The sequence below is a fragment of the Xenopus laevis genome, chromosome 9_10S (assembly GCF_017654675.1).
Source record: "Xenopus laevis strain J_2021 chromosome 9_10S, Xenopus_laevis_v10.1, whole genome shotgun sequence".
Lineage (NCBI taxonomy): Eukaryota > Metazoa > Chordata > Amphibia > Anura > Pipidae > Xenopus > Xenopus laevis.
The window spans coordinates 34420726-34440305 of NC_054388.1; the positions used below are offsets into that span (position 1 = coordinate 34420726).

Below are 19580 nucleotides of genomic sequence, written 5' to 3' on the forward strand. Positions count from 1 at the left end.
ATATAATAACCCCCCCATCAAATGCTTTTGTTCTGTAGTGGCTGAGGGTCTAACTGATTTGATAATTGCTGCAATTTAGCAGGAGTTGTGCACAGCTGCCGGCCGCAACCAAAGAAACACAATCATCTCATTTGTAGAAAGGGGAAACCCAGACTACTATGGGATGTTGAATAGCTACAATGTAGTAAAAATTAAAAAAAAAAAAACCATCGAAATCCAGCATTAAGTAAAAAAAAACCCAACATACTGTATATTCTTTCCTGACATCAGTCTGTAGATGAACCAATTCAATGCCAGTAGACTTGGATTTCTTCTCTTGCTTTAAAGGCTTCCTACCCTTTCTTAAAACCATCTAATGTATCTACTAGTACCGTCGCTTTAGGGAAGCAAATCCATTTCTTACTGCAAAAAAACCCAGTCCTACTGCACACGCTACAATCAGATATAAGTCAGACACTTCTAGGTGGTGTTGTACTACAACTCCCAGAATGCAACTTAAATATTTGCAAGACTGCTCACAGTAAAAGAGTAAAAAAAATGCCTGATGTATCTTTTTAGGGTTTTATTATGAATGTTTTAAATAAATCACAAAACACTTTTCTTTCAGAAAAGAAGCATTTCATACCTGCAGAGCAGCAGAGGTACAGTATATTAGCCAGGGTTTTCAAGCCTGGTTGTTGGGTACTCTAATGCCCTCTCTTGGCAATGACAAGGAATATCTTCCTTTTATTCCAGCACAGAAACCACATATAATAATATCACAGCGGTTCTTACAACTAAAGCGGGTGCATGGACGTGTTCCCTTGACCCAGGGATCCTTAGTGAGGTCCAACACAAAGTGCAACAATCGACCCAAGAAAAAAGCCAACAGTGAGGATACCAGAGCAAAATGCTTTGAGAAGCAGTCCATGTTAAAATGATGCTTGACATCTGAGGCCTATGAGTGCATTTTTATTTCCCCCCCCCCCAGCCTCATGGCTAAAATGTGGACTAGAATCCAGCAACAGTCAATACAAAATTGATCAATTCTATTACATCCAGCCTGGGATTACTGGCAAGTCCAGTGTTGTGTCAACCAATCATACTGCCCTGTTTGAAGGCAAGGATGAACTACTAGGCTTGATCACCCATTCTGCATTTGGGTTTATGTTGTACAGGTCCATTAAGTAGGTGTCAGGATCCAGACGGTGTTCACCTAGAAAGAAATAAGGCCAGACAAACAGGTATTTGGGTCATTTCAGCATACACAGCAATGAACTCGAGGGACCACAATACAAGGCCGTCCAAATCTAAGATTGGTAGGCCATAATTGGGGTTGATTTAGCCCAGTTAAAATTAATTCTGGGGACTTACAAGCACCAATATACCACATCAGGCCTGTATTTCTATATGCGCACCCAAGGATTGAGCTCATCATACTTACAGAGATTCCCTCCTACTTCAAACAGTGCCAGGTTTGGGTACTCAGAGGAGCTGAAAATAAATACAAAACAAAATAAAAACCAAATTCACCTTGTTAGAGAAAAGTAGAAGAAGGATATAGTACAAAACCAATAACAAAAATAGCCTTGGGATTGCAGCCAATGACCACAGATATGGTGATGCCCTGCTTTATACAATACAAGTAGTTTTATCAGCCATCAGTGTAGATTACAAATGATGTATCTCTAGGGGAAGTTAGCTGCCATTTTTGGTGGTTCTTTGCAATTGTAATGCAATCCATAACAACTAATAAGTGACTAGCTGCAAAAAATGCATTATTTAATATACATAAAGTTAAATATACAAAAAACAGTATTATAGAAATGAGCATTATAATTATTTTGGGAAGACAGCTACACTTTAAAAATAAAAATGATAAAACAAATGAATAATTGAAATCATTGTGATGTTAAGGCACAACATATGTATTGGGAGGATAGTGACCTTAAAATTGTGTCAGACACTATATACAGATATATAAGGTACCTTCTAAGGAAGCCCACAGTGCTAGCCACATCCCAGCCCCTCTGTCCCTGCTTTTTTAGCTGTTGAAAGACATCTGATGCTCGAGTCTCTCCATCAACCTGAACAGCCAAGGTCTCTTTCAGCCAAAGGGTCGGTTGGACCTTCACCTGTCTACAAAGCTGGGTGGAAGCAAGAAGACAATTTCAGTGTCCAAGAGTCAATGGTGACGCAACAGCTGGCATGTGTTACTTATATCTTAACTGACATTAGTGCGGTGCTATAGTTCATCATAAGTAAAAAGTGCCATCAATACACTTCAGTACACTGACACCTCATGGGCAGAACATTATGGAAAGGGGATATCAAGACAAAAGACCCGTGGCAGGTTCACTCTTGGAATGGGGATTCCATGTATTTCACCTGCATGTGGTCTTAAAAAAAGAGAAACATCAAAAAATTATGTGTTTTAAAGGAATGGCAATATAATGTACTGTTGCCCTGCACTGGTAAAACTGGCATGTTTGCTTCAGAAACACTACTATATTTTATATAAATAAGCTGTTGTGTAGCCATGGGGGCAGCCATTCAAGCACAGGATACACAGTAGATAACAGATAAGTTCTGAAGAATCCCATTGTAGAGAGCTTATCTGTTATCTGTTGTGTATCCTGTGCCTTTTCTACTTTTCAGCTTTGATTGGCTGCCCCTAATGCTACACAGTGGATTGTTTATATAAAGTATAGTAGTGTTTCTGAAGCAAACACACTAGTTTTACCAGTGCAACGCAACAGTACATTATATTTTCATTACTTTAAGACACTTTAATTTTGTGGTTTTACTGTTCCTTTAATGGAGTGGCACCATGTTTGCTTCAGAAACACTACTATATTTTATATAAATAAGCTGTTGTGTAGCCATGGGGTCAGCCATTCAAGCACATGATACATAGATAACAGATAAGTTCTGAAGAATCCCATTGTAGAGAGCTTATCTGTTATCTGTTGTGTATCCTGTGCCTTTTCTACTTTTCAGCTTTGATTGGCTGCCCCTAATGCTACACAGTGGATTGTTTATATAAAGTATAGTAGTGTTTCTGAAGCAAACACACTAGTTTTACCAGTGCAACGCAACAGTACATTATATTTTCATTACTTTAAGACACTAATTTTGTGGTTTTACTGTTCCTTTAATGGAGTGGCACCATGTTTGCTTCAGAAACACTACTATATTTTATATAAATAAGCTGTTGTGTAGCCATGGGGTCAGCCATTCAAGCACATGATACATAGATAACAGATAAGTTCTGAAGAATCCCATTATATACAAGAGAGCTTATCTGTTATCTGCTGTGTATCCTGTGCCTTTTCTCCTTTTCAGCTTTGATTGGCTGCCCCTAATGCTACACAGTGGATTGTTTATATAAAGTATAGTAGTGTTTCTGAAGCAAACACACTAGTTTTACCAGTGCAAAGCAACAGTACATTATATTTTCATTACTTTAAGACACTTTAATTTTGTGGTGTTACTGTTCCTTTAATGGAGTGGCACCACCAACTTAACGTATTTGAAAAATGAGTTTACCAGTAACCCATTCCTTGACAGAGTGTCTGGACTCCTATACAGCATTTTTCCAAAAAAGCATACCTCAGTCTGGCTATTCTCCGATCTCTCCTTATCGGTGTGGATTTTACGCAGGAAATTCCTCAGTCTGCGATCACGGAAGGACCTCTTAGCACTGCTTTCATTCAGTTTGCGTACTTGGGACACTAGAAAAGTGGGAACCTGAGAAGGAACAGAATATGAGCTAATGCATGTTTTCTGTCTATTGTTTTAAAAAAAAAGTCAGGAGTGTTTCAGCTGGCTGAATGACTAAGTTTAAGCAACTTTTTAATTGGCCTTCATTTTTTTTATCGTTTCTGAATTATTTGCCTTCTTCTTTTGACTCTTTCCAGATTTCACTGACCCCATCTAAAAACAATTTTTTTGTTATTGCTACTTTTTATTACTCGTCTTTCTATGTAGACCCTCTAGTATTCCTATTCAAAGCAATGCATGGTTGCTAGAGTAATTTGGACCATAGCAACTAGAGTGCTGAAACAGAGTGCTAAATAAAAAGCTACAAACCACAAACAATAAAAGATGAAAACTAATTGTAAATGGTGTCAGAATATTGCGCTCTGCATTATACTAAAACTTAATTTGAAGGTGAACAACCCCATATTATGGGGGTTTCTATGGTATACTAACCCCTCCCTGTCTGTAAGCCATTGACACTAGTAATGAACAAGTAGTTTATTATAACTAATTAAAATGTATAAAAACACATTTCACCATAACATCTTATTTAGTTGGCTCATGTTAAACAGGGATGTGTACTGCTGTACTTACTGTCCACAGAAGGTCCTGGTAATGCACCATAGCCATCATTAAAGCAGCCGTCCCCTCCGCTAGCTGCTTCTCCCCTTTTTCAAGATTCTTTCCACCATGATAGAGAAATAAGTTAGGTGCCAAAATGGTGGAAACATTCCAGAGAGACATGAGATTTGTTTTCTCTCTTGCAGCCACTTTCTGCAGGAATTCCAGTAGTGCCTGTGGATAGAAGGAGAAAGAGAGGAGTTTGAATACTGGACCTGACCAAAAAAAGGGGGAGGGTAGACTCAAAGCAGGACAAATATTAGTTAGAGATTGGTACAGTAGTATATGCATCTTCCAAAAATGATTAAAACTACAGCTGGAAAAGGTTTAATTCCCTTCAAGGAAGTAGGCTTATTAGTTTGTCGGTGGCTGCAGCCTCCAAGAACTCCCACACAACAGCAAAACCTCACATGTGGCATGTGCTTCTGCTGTCTATGCCCAGTTTTGACCCTGCTGCTCATACTTTGTGCTGCAGCACCAACAGGTACAAACAAGTTCTGGGATTAAAGCCCACCAAACAGAACACACCGGCACAACATGGGTACTGCTAGCAGGTATAACCTTGCTCGTTTATTGCGGATGCAACGTTTTGGGCGTGACCCCTTTCTCAAGCATGCTTGAGCATGTAACAAAAACAGGATAGATTTTACAAGTCCACTGTATGACAGACTCCCATTAACATTTAGGTTTGCTACAGCACTATAGTAGAGCAGCAGTATATCAGAATTATACACATTAGCCATGTATACAGTGACTTTTTACCTTTAAAGTAGAACGGTTTGGCTCTGGGAGGATGAGGATGAGTAGGTTTAGTGCTTGGAGTCTCTGATTCAGGTCTGGAATGTCTGGTATTAATAAGAGGAGGAGAAACCTTTAAGCATACAGTATATAGTCCTATGCCCTGTAACATAACCTGTGTCTGCTGGCTAACTGTACTTACTCTGCACTGCTATGAATGCTGGGAGGTTCTGGGTGGTGAGTAAAGGGGCTGGCAGCTCTCGCAAGAACAGTTTGAGGAGTCCAGAGGCATCGTGCGGATGGACATCATCCCATGAGAAGAGGCCATCATAGAAATCTTTCTCCAGCCGCTGCTGTAGATTCTTTGGAACAATATGAACCATGTATAATTACAGTACATAATGGTCGACATTGGGTTCACTTTTGTGATTTATCAAGAGCCAGTTTTATGTTTTGCTAAAATGTCATTTTCCAAGGTGGGCATCAACAGTCCTCCCTAGAGGACTAGAGTGAATTTGGAATTCACTCATATATTATTGCCGAACTAATGTGAGTTTCCTGAATTTGGAAATTTACATCAAGGATGGACAAATTCATTTTAAAGGGGGTTTTCCCCTTTAAACACTTTTTTCCAGTTTAGTTGTTTTCAGATAGTTCACCAGAAATAAAGACTTTTTGTAATTACTTCTATTTCTTTATATTTCTATTTGTGATCTTTTTTTGATACTGCAGTGTAAAATTAAATTTTTTTACCTAAAGCAGCTCTGGGAGGGGGTCGTCGACTCTGTAACTGTTCTAAATTGATACATTTAGTTGATACATTTCTTATCTTTGTCCCTGCTGAGCAGAATCCCTGAGTTTGATTAAAGGCAGCTGGTAGAATTGATACAATGGTTGCTAATATTCCACAGACAAAAAGAATTTTAAATCAAATGTAAAAAATAAGGAATTTAAAATAAAACCGTATCAAATGTACAAGAATGAAACTGATATATTGTTTAAAGTGCCCGTGCGGGCTACACTATATAGGCAAAACTAACAGGAATTTGATTGAAAGGATAAATGAGCATATAAGCAAGATAATAAAAGGGATGAAAATCATAGTGTATCAAAACATTTTAAACACGCACATGGTAAAAACCAGCAGGGGTTGAAATTTTGGGGTATATCAATCAATAGTGACACCAAATTGGAAGGGGGAATCTAATTAGATCCACTATACAAGATGAGAGTCGCTAAATATTCAATATGCAAACTATAAATCCAAAAGTTTTAAATACCAATTTAAACCTAAGGGCATTTTTATAGGAGAATTCTTTATTTTTTTAAAAACTAATCTCTTAAGATTTATGTACCTATTTTTTTTTTAAACATTCATTGTTACATTTGATTAACTTATTTTTGATCTGCATTTGAATAACATTTAAAATCTGCATTATCTATAATCTGTATCTGATTGACTCATATATACATTGTCAACTTTATCTGTTTGCATTTGATCAACTTGTTTTTAATCTGTATTTAACTCATTGCTTTTAAGGATGGGTATATATTTATTAGTTTATTAATTAATTAGTTATCTATGATGATAAGCATATACCCACCATGTAATATATAAAAGTATTAGTACTTACTAGAAGGGTGTATAAAATCCTTCAATGGGGCAGAAAATTAGGGTTTTATAATTGACTAAACTGCTTAAAGGAACAGTAACACCAACACATGAAAGTGTTTAAATGGAATGATACTAAAATGTTCTGTTGTCCTGCACTAGCAAAACAGGTATATTTGTTTCAGAATCACTGCTATAGGTTATGTTAATGAGCTGCTGTTTAGCCATGGGGCAGCCAGTCAAGCACAGGATACACAGTAGATAACAGATAAATTCTGAAGAAACCCATCGTATGCTACAGGGTTTATCTGTAATCTGCTGTATATCCTGTCCTGTATCTCCTTTTTCTGAGTTGAATGGCTGCCCTTGTGGCTACACAGTAGCTTGTTTTTATAAACTATAGTAGAGTTTCTGAAGCAAATTTAAAATTGTTTTAAAGCGCAGTGCATTACTTTTATGATCTTATAAACATTAAAAAAAAAAATGATGCTATGGGTGATGCACCTCTGTCTTAATCCATTGATAGTTTGCTGCTATGGATCCATGTGGGAAGCAAGTTAATATACTGATACGCATTTGAAAAACTGTAATCTGGTGCTGTCTGATATGAAACTGCATGATTGAAGCCCTCGTATTATAATGCCTCCTTGTCCTCTATAGGGGTTTAAAGGGTAACTTAACCCAAATGGTTTCAGGACACATACAATTTATTTGTCACAAAGGGTGAACTGATTGTTTTACAACATACCACACTATATGCCCTTTATATATTTTGTTGTTTACACTCCCTTAAACCATATGGTGCTGGCCATTTGTTGGACACAGTGCAGTGTGCACATGAATGACATTTCTGAAGGAAATGTGCAATGCTTTACAGTAAAGGCTCTATTGATTAGCTATAAAGTGCATTGCAGGGTAATGGGAAATCTTCTGAAAATGATTATGTGTGAAAATCCAAATGTGTAAAAAGAGCTGAGACAAGCTATATATTAGAAGTTTGCTGTATGTAGGGCAGTGATGGATGAGTGAAGTTACCTTGATCCGAGCTTGTGAGCCAGAGATTCTCAGAATTCCCTGGATGTCCATACCATTCTTCTCTATGCATGTAAAGATCTGAAGGAAAGGAAGGAAGACATAAGTGTAGTTGGAAACAAAAGTGGGGGTAAGGTAGGATCATTCCATGGAAAACCATCAGTAGGCTGTTCTTTCCACCTCTGATCTATATGTAAGTGGGGAAACATAACCTGTATTTGTGTCTGTATGAAATGACTTCATGAGCCCAGGTCATATGAAGTTTGTATTGAGATGATACAAAGGTTGAACGCCACCCAAAAGTTATTTGCTTCCAATGAGATCTCTAATCTCATTAGATTAGACCCAAAAATTGTTTAATCCCATATAATGCCCTGCAATCTCACCGCTTGTAGGATGAGTGGAACTGTTGTGTCGGGCACCAGCTTCTGGTCCTGAATCAGTAGACTAGGAAGTGCTACTCCAAACAGGTGGCTCTCTAGGGAAAAAACAAAAAAGATTTTACAAATCTGGCACCTAAAAATAAGGTCTGGTCCAGGTCCTCTTGATGTAGCTACTTCAGGAAGGGATGAGAAAGAATGAGACACAAAGACCAAGGACATAGAGAAGAACACAAGGAGAGAAAGGTCCTGGTAAATAAACACAATAGGGTAAAGGGTTAGTAACCAAATAATTAACATAGTTGGGAACCCACCACCAGACTTGCGCTTTTGGACCTTGTTCCTCTTCAGTTCTAAGTCCAAGATGTCACACAGAGCTGTCAACTCAATGAGGGCCAAAGCAGGTACCTGCTTCATATCAGAGGGGGTGAGGTCAGACACATGGGTTGTTCCTAGTCTCCCTTTATTGAGCTGGAATTTCTGGAAGCAGAGAAAAAAGTGACTGCTTTCATAAAGGGAAGCCACTTCCAGTCTACTCAACCAATGAGCAAAGACTGTGAATGGGTTGGTGTTTAAGGTGATACTCACTGGAAAGGTTCCTGCATCCTGTACACTTGCTTGCTCCTCTTTTTGCTTTGTAGCCGCCTGCTCTGAATATGCCACATTGGTATCTAAAATATTGGCACCCCCGGAAAGGCGGTGCTGGCTCTCTGACCCCATATATGGCACTGCAAGGGACAGAAATGCTCATATTACAAAGGGGAATCCATGTGCATGTATCTGAAATGGGGTGGGAGTAAAATGCAAACATCAAAGACATTGCAGTTTAGTTGGTTGTACAGTGGCACTGGACTGTTTTTCATTAGATACTTATTGGAAGGATAGCTCGACTAATTATTACAATTTATACATCTCAATGACTTATTCTATCCTTATATTTTATAATAGGGGGACCATAAATTATTCCTTATATAATTACCATTTGTTAGAATGCTATCCATTATGGCAGTTGAACAGGTTGATTTAACAGTGAGATGGTATAGTCTACTGCAGGGGATTCCTCTCCCATCCTCCTTTTCACGTGATGCCACTAAAACATTCCTTTATTTTACCTGTCCATACAATACCATTCCCCTTTGCTCATCCTTCTGCTTTCTTCACTATATGTCCCTATCTTAATCTTATCCTTCCTTTGTCATGTGATTTGACAAATCTGTGCCCCTTCTGCCCATGGGAAAAGTAAATGACCCCCATTGGGTTGGGTTTAAGTATCATGTTGTCTCATCTGTTATGTGAATCAATGAATTGATAAGTGAATTAAGATATTACTTATAAAAAAGTGGGAGAAAGCCTGTTACCTGTTGAGACCTTTCCAAGAGCTTGTGTTGGATCAAATGTCTGCATTTTCCCATTCTTCTTGAAGAAGCCATCCTATGGATACAAGAAACAGAAAATAACATGAGCTTGCATTCTATAAAGGAAGTTTATCTCCATCAAATGAATGAAGCCCATGTACCTACCGCCATGCCCTTTCCAGTGAACACATCTCTGACATCCCGGGCCTGGTGTTTCCAACGTTTCCTGAGGGAGTAGCTGTACGTATCCAGTCGACGCCGGACTGCCGCAGCCTGAGTTTGGGTCAAGGTGGACATTATGATGTTATTCTCCAGGGGGGACTGGTCACAAATGAGAGTGGAGAGACCAGTGTCCTGCAGCCAGGCTGCCTCTGCCTCACCATCTAGGACATAAATATACAAAGCACAGCTTATTGAAGTATGTCCAGCAGATTACCCGACCCTGCTGTACAATACAGACTTGAAGGGGAAATACTGTATACCCATTAGAGGGATACTGTCATGGGAAAGCATGTTTTTTTTTTCAAAATGCATCAGTTAATAGTGCTGCTCCAGCAGAATTCTGCACTGAAATTAATTTCTCAAAAGAGCAAACTGATTTTTTTATATTTAATTTTGAAATCTGATATGCGGCTAGACATAGTCAGTTTTCTAGCTGCCCCCAGTCATGTGACTTCTGTGTTCTGATAAACTTCAGTCATACTTTACGGCTGTACTGCAAGTTGGAGTGATATCACCCCCTCCCCTTCCCACCCTACATCCTAACAACAGAACAGTGGGAAGGTAAACAGATAGCAGCTCCCTAACACAAGATAACAGCTGCCTGGTAGATCTAAGAACAGCACTCAATAGTAAAATCCAGGTCCCACTGAGACACATTCAGTTACATTGAGAAGGAAAAACAACAGCCTGCCAAAAAGCAATTCCATCCTAAACTGCTGGCACTTTCTGAAAGCACATGACCAGGCAAAATGACCTGAGATGGCTGCCTACACACCAATATTACAAATAAAAAAAATACACATGTTTATTCAGGAATTAAATTTTGCATGGTAGAGTGGATTAATTGTAACATAAACAGTGTAATTTAGAAATAAAAACGACACCATAAAAACCATGACTGAATCCCTTTAACTTGGCTTACAGTGTACATAGAAGAATCCTTATGTATGCATTTGTATTTGTTATTTGATAGCTGTGATATTGTTTCCTATAAACAGTAGAGTATGGGGGTCAATGGTTATTGTGTGAACAGAATATTCCTTCTCTTATTATCTGTAAATATAAGTAAAGGTGGGAGAAGACTTACGGATTCCAACAGTATGAGGTTTGAGCATATTGTATGCACAGAATATTCCTTCTCTGCATAACTGGGAGATGCCAAACTCCTTCTCCTTATCTAATGGCAAATAATTTGCAGAGGAAAATGTAGCAGTTCCATAGAGTGTATACAAACACCCCACCTTCTCCTAGTTCAAACAATAAATATACTATAACCAATAAATGTCACAATCAGGTACAGTATGTTCAGGAAAGGAATATGTTAGAGCCTGGTCATATTTCCTATGTGACCCTGGCTCTCTGACATGACAAAATACTTTACAAACTAACCAGTCTACAGTATTTGTTCGCCATCTGGTGACCATGCAAAGAAGTGCACGTCTTAGAAGAACACTTGGATTTTATTGTACAAGGAGGGTAGGCTAGTTTGAGAGAAATAGGATGGTTTTTAATTTATTATGACTGTATAATTTAATTCTTTAAGTATTTTAAATGATCTTTATATCAACATCACATTGCCAGACACCTGTCATGGCATAGATCAATGGAAAAGGAAACTTGGACACACAGAAAATAATGTGCTGGCACATTGGTACGTTCATGTCAATAGAAATATATTCTTATACCAAGGGTTAATAGAAGCTAAGTACATTTCCGAAGCATGGCTCTCAATTCACCAGCAGTGGCACCATCACACTCAGTAATGGGTCCAGAGCTTAGAATAAGATAAATATTCCATAGAGAATCACCGAGTACAACCTTCCACACATGTGATTTTGACATCCAGGGATAATGTGACAATGGATTTAATGTGGGTGAAACTATCAGGCTTACAAGCAGATATATTTAAGAATGCAATTTGAAATAAGATAAAAACTGAAATCTAAAGACCTTAAAGCAAGATGACATAGCTTGAAGCTATTCCAGATTGTTAGCAAAATGTTATTGGTATTTTATTATTTTAAGTATGCACTGATCCACAGATCATTATCGGGACCCATCCTCCTCTTGTGGACACTGAAAGGAGTTAGGTTCAATCACATTTGTCCTATAGGACAGCTAGGAGTCCACCTCCTAACCAAGCTGCCTCGTCTCCAAGTCTTCAATTTGCATATACAGTGCGAATATACACACCTCTGTATATGTGCACAAGTATTCTGTACACTATGATGGCACTGTGGCCAAGGGGTAATAAAATGCTGCCAGAGGATTGCAGTTGGAGACTTGAGTGCTAAAGATGTTGCTGGCAGGCCTAGTCTCAAAGACAAAATAAAATTAAATGGTCTATTAGTTGCTCATTAATTTAAAAAAAATACATCAATCAACTGGTCATTGGAAGATGGCCTACCTTCTGTGATTCCAGAATCGGAGGAGTTGCATTCTTCCACATCTGACCCCCGTGTCTGTTTGATGTGTTCCACCTCCAGCCAGAAGTCACTCATGGAGGCAGGAATCGCTGACAACTGACTCATTTTGCAGGCGTAAGACTGGGGGCTGTGGGGGAAGAGAACTGGGGTCAGAGAGGAGGATAAACTATCGAGGAGACAGGGACATTAATAAGCACAGTGCTCATTAAAGGAGAACTAAACCCTTAAAATGAATGTGGCTAAAAATTTCATACTGTTACTGTATATACTGAAATTGCACCAGCCTATAGTTTCAGCTTCTTAATAGCAGCAATGATCCAGGACTTCAAACTTGTCACCATCTTGGAAAATTGCTGCGACACTCACATGCTCAGTGGGCTCTGAGCAGCTGTTGAGAAGCTTAGGAATCAATGCAAATTATCAAGCAGAAAATGAGGTTGGCCTGTAATATAAACTGATGCTACAAGGCTGATTATTAAATGTTGATGCTAATTGCACTGGTTTCTAAGCTGCCATGTACCAATAATCTTAATTATTTTCAAATCAGCCTTATATTGTGACAGTTATATTCTATGTGTACTGTATATTGTGAGTGGGTCCCTAAGCTCAGTAAGTGACAGCAGCACAGAGCATGTGCAGTGAATCAGCAGAAAAGAAGATGGGGAGCTACTGGGGCATCTTTGGAGACACAGATCTTTACTGCTAAAGGGCTGTGGTTGCCTTGGGCTGGTACAGAAGGCCAAAACGTAATGCACATCATTTATAGTCTACTTCTTTGGTTGAGATTTAGTTCTCCTTTAATCACTTAAGATGGAAATTTCTAGTTTTTAAACCTTGCTGACCATACTGTTATTGTTGATTTCCCTAGCCCCCCCCCCCCCCAGAAAACATATACATCTGGCAGGGCATGTTGGGAGTAGTGGTGTGAGTATTAAACATGCCATGTCCCCTGGACCATCCTACACCCTTGGGGTCCAGCCCAGCCATGCCCAGTTGTTCTGAAATCCCCTCCCCTTACCCCAGATTCAGATAAAACCCTAACCGCTTTTTAGGATTTACCACCCATAAAATTTCCTCAATTTCAGACTGTTCTGCTTAAAATGCTCCAGGTCTTGTAGTCATAGCAACTAGAAATTTGCTTTGCATCATCAAACTAGTACATGCTGTTTGGTCACAAGAATTGGAACAAGCTTTGCACCTGTTATTCAATCCTTATACAGGTGGTATTGAAATCTGGATCTGTAGCTTGCAAGGCCAGTTTTAGCGTGTTTTACATGGGTCTTTAAAATGACACAAGGCCCTAGGACTCCTGCTAGCATGGGATTCAGCTTCAGATACCTAGCACTGAACTCCAGTCACTTACTGTGCATACCAGAGAAATTATTGTTCAACAGAGAAAACATCTCAGCGTGCAAGAGGTGAATGCACAATAACATTTCATAAAAACATTCCACAGATGCCACGCATGTTGTTTTGTATATGTGTGTATATATATGCATCCATTCATCTGTCAGTCTACTGAAAGAGTCTCAGAAAAGAAAGGAAGGAATGAATAAACAGTAAGCAAATGCATACAGCTCTGTAAATATAAACAGGTAGGGTGCTGTAAACCAATTTTATGTTGCATTTGCAAGCAAAAAGATAATCATAGGGAATATATATATATATATATATATATATATATATATATATATATATATATATATATATATATATATATATATATATATATATATATATATATATATATATATATATATAAATAATGAGCCAAGATCTAGGGGGCACAACAGCATAGCAACCAAGAAAGAGCGGTGCTATCTGTAGGAGTCTAAAATTTAGACCAACAGCATGCATGGCCAACAAGTTGTCATAGTGTGCCGTGAGTAGGGTTGCCACCTGGCCAGTATGCTGGCTGATCTCAATGTTGAATGGAAAAAAGATATATATATATATATATATATATATATATATCTTTTTTTCCATTCAACATTGAGATCAGCCAGCATACTGGCCAGGTGGCAACCCTACTCACGGCACACTATGACAACTTGTTGGCCATGCATGCTGTTGTCTAAATTTTAGACTCCTACAGATAGCACCGCTCTTTCTTGGTTGCTATGCTGTTGTGCCCCCTAGATCTTGGCTCATTGTTTATATATATATATATATATATATATATATATATATATATATATATATATATATAATATATATATATATATATATATATATATATATATATATATATATATATATATCTTGAATTCACCCTGTGTGCTGGAGTTAGAATTCCAGTGAATGCTATGTGTACTCTTAGATATTCCTGGAACCCCACACTAAGGCCAAGTATGATGAGACCTAGGTGAACTGTGGACTGATACCCTAGATATTATAGTTACTATATCAGGATAATCTCCATTCATATTTCATTTACTGTGAACATTTTATCAGGTAAGTGGGGCTAAACCAAATCGCAAGAGTGCAGCTTGGCCCAAAAACTGAGAAAAATGTTACCTCAGAAAAGTGAGTTAATTACTGGAGCATAATCCTATGATTGCTAAATCATGAAGGTGACGAGAGGCCAGGCCAGAGGTGTTTTGGAAGACTGCAGACCTAAGTGGTAAATGTAAGAGAAGCTAAAGATGACTATAGGAATTAAGCTGTTAGAAGGAGAATAACAGAATTCTACATTAATGCTTAGGAGGGTGGACAGCAAAGAGGGTTTAGTCTTGAGTTTAGTTTAGAGGAAAAAAAATTCTTTCAGATAAAGGAAAGGCAAGACCAAAAGACATGAGCAATGGGCAGACAAATAATTGTTCTGTACAGCTGGTATCTCGAACACCGTTATATCTGGCATTGGGGGCATTTTCTGCCATGTATATCTCGGACTGTATATATTTTTTGTTCAAAAAAACGTACAGTATAATTCTGTTGTGTTATTTATATCTAGGAATAAGCACTCTGCAACCTCAGTCCTTCAATCAAAAAGGTACCTAAACACAACACAAGATACCAAGAACAATAGCACACATCCTTTATATTTAACCCTGGATATTCCTCTTCATTTCATTGGCTCACATTGGCACCCTTGTTTCCCATTAATGTTTCTTGATCAAACCATTGTCTCCAAAAGGTGTCCCAGGTAACGTGGCTCACTCTGATTAAAACACAGCATTTGCCCCACTTTTTCTACCACCCCCCTTCCTCTAATAACCAGATTTTAGGGACACTTTTCTCTACCCTCCTTCTAATTCACAGGCATCTCGGGCACTGCTTCATAGGTGTGTTTAAAATTTAAAATCACCCTGTATCTTTCTGCACAAATTATATGCGCTACAGGAAATGGGTTGCGTGTAAATGAATTTTTGCATGCAGATAAGAGAATCATGTAATAAAAATAATAGTAAAATAACCACCACCCTACCCATGCAAATTACTGGCGCTGCCCTGACACCTCATAACATGGCCTGTTTGTTACCTCATTTATACTATAAATAAACTGTCTGGTAAACAGAAACCTGCTGATTCACTCAGCATGTGTCTCGTTGGACTACAACTTGGCTTACAGAGCATTCTGGGAATTTTAGTTCAGCACAGCACAAATGATTGACACACACACATATATATATATATATATATATATATATATATATATATATATATATATATATATATATATATATATCTATATCAGCCCCTATACTAAATAGCCAATTACACATTCTGATGGATTCTCTGTGGCACCAATAAAACTCCAGCATGTATTTGAATTAATTGCTCATTAATCTTGTTGGGATTAAAAATGCATCCGACTTGGAGCACGGTGTGAGCTGTATTCAATAGCCTGGGGGCAGCATGTTTGACAGCCTTGAATTTGATAGGTTGTTTTTCAATTTGGGTCCCTCTATATAAATGCAGCCATGCACTTACCTTCCCCTGGTACACAAACAACAAGGCTCATCAAAGTTAGCTCTCACCTCTTCTAACAGACATTAGGAGCCAGTATAGGACACCTACCTCTCAGGGATGTCAACTAGCCGTTATGGTGATCATGATCCAGTCTGGGCTTTTGAGAACTTATTTCACGTTCCTATTTAGTGTGAAGAGTAATTAGGTTTAAGCTAAATCCAGGACTGGATCCTTATCCATGGAAAGCCATTCTATCATTGAATCTCATGCCGCACTTACCTGTTATTGAGGGGTATCTGGTGTGCTGGCAGGACCTGGGGTCTTGGGATCTTTGTCCTAGGTAGCCATAAAGTGCCAAGAGCTGGATGCTCCATTTCTTCCGAAAAGGCAAAAAATCCAACGTTTGCAGTCCCTGGGACACAAAATTATACATCCAGAATGAGGTTAGTAAATGGTTCATTAGGATCCAGTAGACTTTATGCTAAAAATGATGGCCCTTCCTATATAGCTTATCCCAGTAAAAATGAATTAAAAAATTAAAATAAAAACTAGCATTAATTGAATTGTTCCTCTGCGTGTTGCTTCTGTACTACACTGCGTCTAACCCCCCGCCATACTGGTTTTCCAGCTTTGCTTTATTGTAGCAATTCTATGTAAGTCTGTCCCTGGGCGGGGTGAAAACAGGGCTGGTACTTTGCAGAGGAGCAGGACTGATGTTGTGTGGTGCAATATTTAGGGGAGTTGACTAGATTCTGGTGACCCTTGTGATGCATATAGCCTGCAGTTAAAGAATGATTACACTGAATCCCCCTGCTCCTATTTCTTATAGAGTGTTCAGATCCGGTTTTGACCTCCTCTCTTTAACAAGGGCCACATGTGAGATTCCCATGTTACGTGACCAATTAGCAGTGCCAGGCTAGTTAAAAATCATATTACTAATCAGGTGAAGAACATATATGATCTGTGCTAAAGGGATGGGGTAGCAACTCTAGTTTTGCACTAGAGTGTTACAGGTCAGCCTGAGACTGCTTATATATTTATTTATATGACTATATCTGCTCTCCAAATTTCCAAGCAAAGTACCATTCTGCATGGAGCATTATATATCAGGAAATTTCAGAACAATTAAGGGATTGTTGGCAACACTAACTGGAAGGGTGTAGCTTTAAACCCCTCCCACTGCTACAGAACTTTATTTTCCCTTTAAAGCACATGGGAAAAGACATCATCCGACAGCAATACATTGCTTCATTATGCAAGGCTTGGTTTAGCAAAGTTTCGGAGATGACAACCAACCCTGTGTTGTTAAGCTAATAATGATCCAGTCCTGGCATTTTTGAGATCTCTGGGTCATTTGTTTCCCTAGAGCGCACCCCTCTAACAAGAACTTCGTTGCTCAGGAAGTGATTAATGAAAAATGTGCAACTTGAGTGAAGGGTAACTATAAAGAAGGCAGATCTCTTGCGAGTGGTTGTAGGTGGTTCATGAGGAGAGTTTTGCAGGCTGCAATTTTGCCTGTGCCCTGTGAAAAATGTTTTTTGGTGGGAACAGAAACATTCTAAAGTGCAATCTCTGCACCCATTGTCAAATACTCTGCAAATCTGCACCTAGGTAGTCATTAAGTGGTTACTAGGAGTCACTGCCCAGGTTCAATTTGTCCATCATTTACAAAAGAGCTCTAGTGTGTTAAAATACATGTCTGTCTGGACTATAATCTACAGGTAAGTGTGCATTTAGGGCTCTTACAGACTAGCGGTTTTGGCTGTGCTCCCCTGCGTTCCGGTTTCATGCGGTCAGCCGTAGGGGAGTAGACGCACTGAATTCTTTTCAATGGGGCTGTACTCACACAGATGCACCAAACGCAGGTTGGGATGCAGCATGTGGCATTTTTCCTGCATTCAGCGCTTGCATGCGTCTACTCCTGCACTCCCCTGCGTTCCGGTTTCATGCATTGAAAGGAGTAGGAGTAGACGCAGCTAAAAACGCTCGTCTGTAAGAGCCCTTGGGGTGCATGATATGGAGGGGGGGGGGGTAATTAGGTGGCAGCTGAAAGTGTAGCTGCCTGTAGAGGGAAAAGGGATGTGCTCTAATACGTGGGGGGTTTGGCTGTTCCCAGTGCATGAGAAAACCAAGGGGCTTGTGGAGCCTGTGCATGAGAGAGAGAAAGGGACTGCCAATGAGCCTGCAACCTTTCCATAGAAATGCTGTGTTTGGGGAAAGTGCAGCTGTGAAGCTGATTTGCAAGTGGCCTGGCTGAAAAGATGAAACTGTGAGTAACGGGGCGCAACCTTGTGATGGGCCAGTGTCTGGGAGTGGCCCTGGGAGTAATCAGAAAGACTATTTGTATTTTGATGCTGTATGAAGACAAGCACCATACTGATGTGTATTTGTGAGTGAATAAAGTAAGGGCAATTTCCCATTTGCCCGCATATTTGTGTACCTGTCTTTTCTCTGAACTGATTTATGTGCAGCCAAGCATCATGCACCTAAATGAATTGCTAATTAGCCATGCAGGCTGTGGGTGTTCGGTTATAAAGGGGTGAGGTGGCAACCCTATTTCCACATTATACCGAGACTGCTTATCAGTGAGTGCCCTACTGAGTCCTCTATACCGTCTGTGTCACTTGTTGAAATTGCTCATTATTTGGGCCTCATGGTGCCCACTATACCTCCTTTTGAAGGATATATATTTTAATGTGTTTGTTTTAACACAGCTAAGTGCGTTTTTCCATTCCAAAACCAACTCTCTATTCTATTGATAGCTGAATGTGCATCCAGCGCAATAAAAAATTCAGCATGCTGTGTCAAAACAAACGCAATAAAATGCAAATGAAGTTAAAACGCAACCAGGGTCAGACTGGACATGGGGGGGGGGCCCACCAGGTTACCAACCTCCAGGGGCAGGGGGCTGGGCCGGCGGGGGCCCATGAGGGCATGGGTCCACCGAGTTCTTTCCCAGTGTCCTGCCGACCCAGTCCAACGCTAAACGCAACTAAGAATGCTCATGAGTACAACCAGGCAGAATATAATGGAATCCATTAGCAAACTCACTTGTGTTTTACCACGTGTTAAACGCATAAAATACGCCTGTGTGTAAGAGCCCTTAGAAGGAGTTCATTTGGTTAGTGGGTTTGGTTATAGGGTTACTGTCTCACCCCTTTAAGTCAGGCACAAAGCCACAATCTACATGGCTGCAGACTGCACTGATTTCTGTGCAGCCATTTTATATTGCTTATTAGTGCATCGGAAGGTGTATCGTGCCCATTAGTACAGTGATGATCACTCTCTGGCAATCAAGGGCTGATAAGGCTCCACATCCCAGTTATATATTACTTATTCAAGCTGAATGAGACATGGGCAATCGAGCAGCCAACTATATTTATCTTCCAAATAAGTGAATGTAGTTTTCCGGTTCAGCACAGGAACAGGCTTTCTCTCTGCATTAGTTTGGCAACGTCAATCAAGTGACTGATTTGCTGACTGACATGTATCTAATGAAGCTTTTGGCTATGACTTAATGTTCTAAAACTTCTAATTACAT

General features: G+C 39.3%; 1 protein-coding gene across 3 annotated transcripts in view; it reads right to left on the reverse strand.

The window, feature by feature from the left end:
• Positions 1-511: 511 nt before the first annotated feature.
• Positions 512-19580, reverse strand: part of arhgap40.S (Rho GTPase activating protein 40 S homeolog) — a 33832-nt gene continuing 14763 nt past the window's right edge. Inside the window, exons 1-16 of one of the 3 annotated variants that reach the window (XM_018238411.2) lie at positions 16839-16884; positions 16319-16451; positions 12109-12254; positions 9645-9862; positions 9483-9555; positions 8713-8852; positions 8439-8604; positions 8131-8222; positions 7748-7825; positions 5303-5462; positions 5125-5207; positions 4336-4536; positions 3592-3729; positions 1969-2126; positions 1424-1473; positions 512-1195 (exon numbers count right to left, since the gene is read on the reverse strand). In XM_018238411.2, coding sequence (XP_018093900.1) covers positions 1080-1195; positions 1424-1473; positions 1969-2126; positions 3592-3729; positions 4336-4536; positions 5125-5207; positions 5303-5462; positions 7748-7825; positions 8131-8222; positions 8439-8604; positions 8713-8852; positions 9483-9555; positions 9645-9862; positions 12109-12254; positions 16319-16413 — 1914 coding nt within the window. In that variant the 5' untranslated portion in view covers positions 16414-16451; positions 16839-16884 and the 3' untranslated portion in view covers positions 512-1079. Of the gene's footprint in view, positions 1196-1423; positions 1474-1968; positions 2127-3591; positions 3730-4335; positions 4537-5124; positions 5208-5302; positions 5463-7747; positions 7826-8130; positions 8223-8438; positions 8605-8712; positions 8853-9482; positions 9556-9644; positions 9863-12108; positions 12255-16147; positions 16221-16318; positions 16804-16838; positions 16885-19580 lie in introns of those variants that run through there. The other 2 variants (XM_018238412.2, XM_041578350.1) reach the window with 2 other exon arrangements.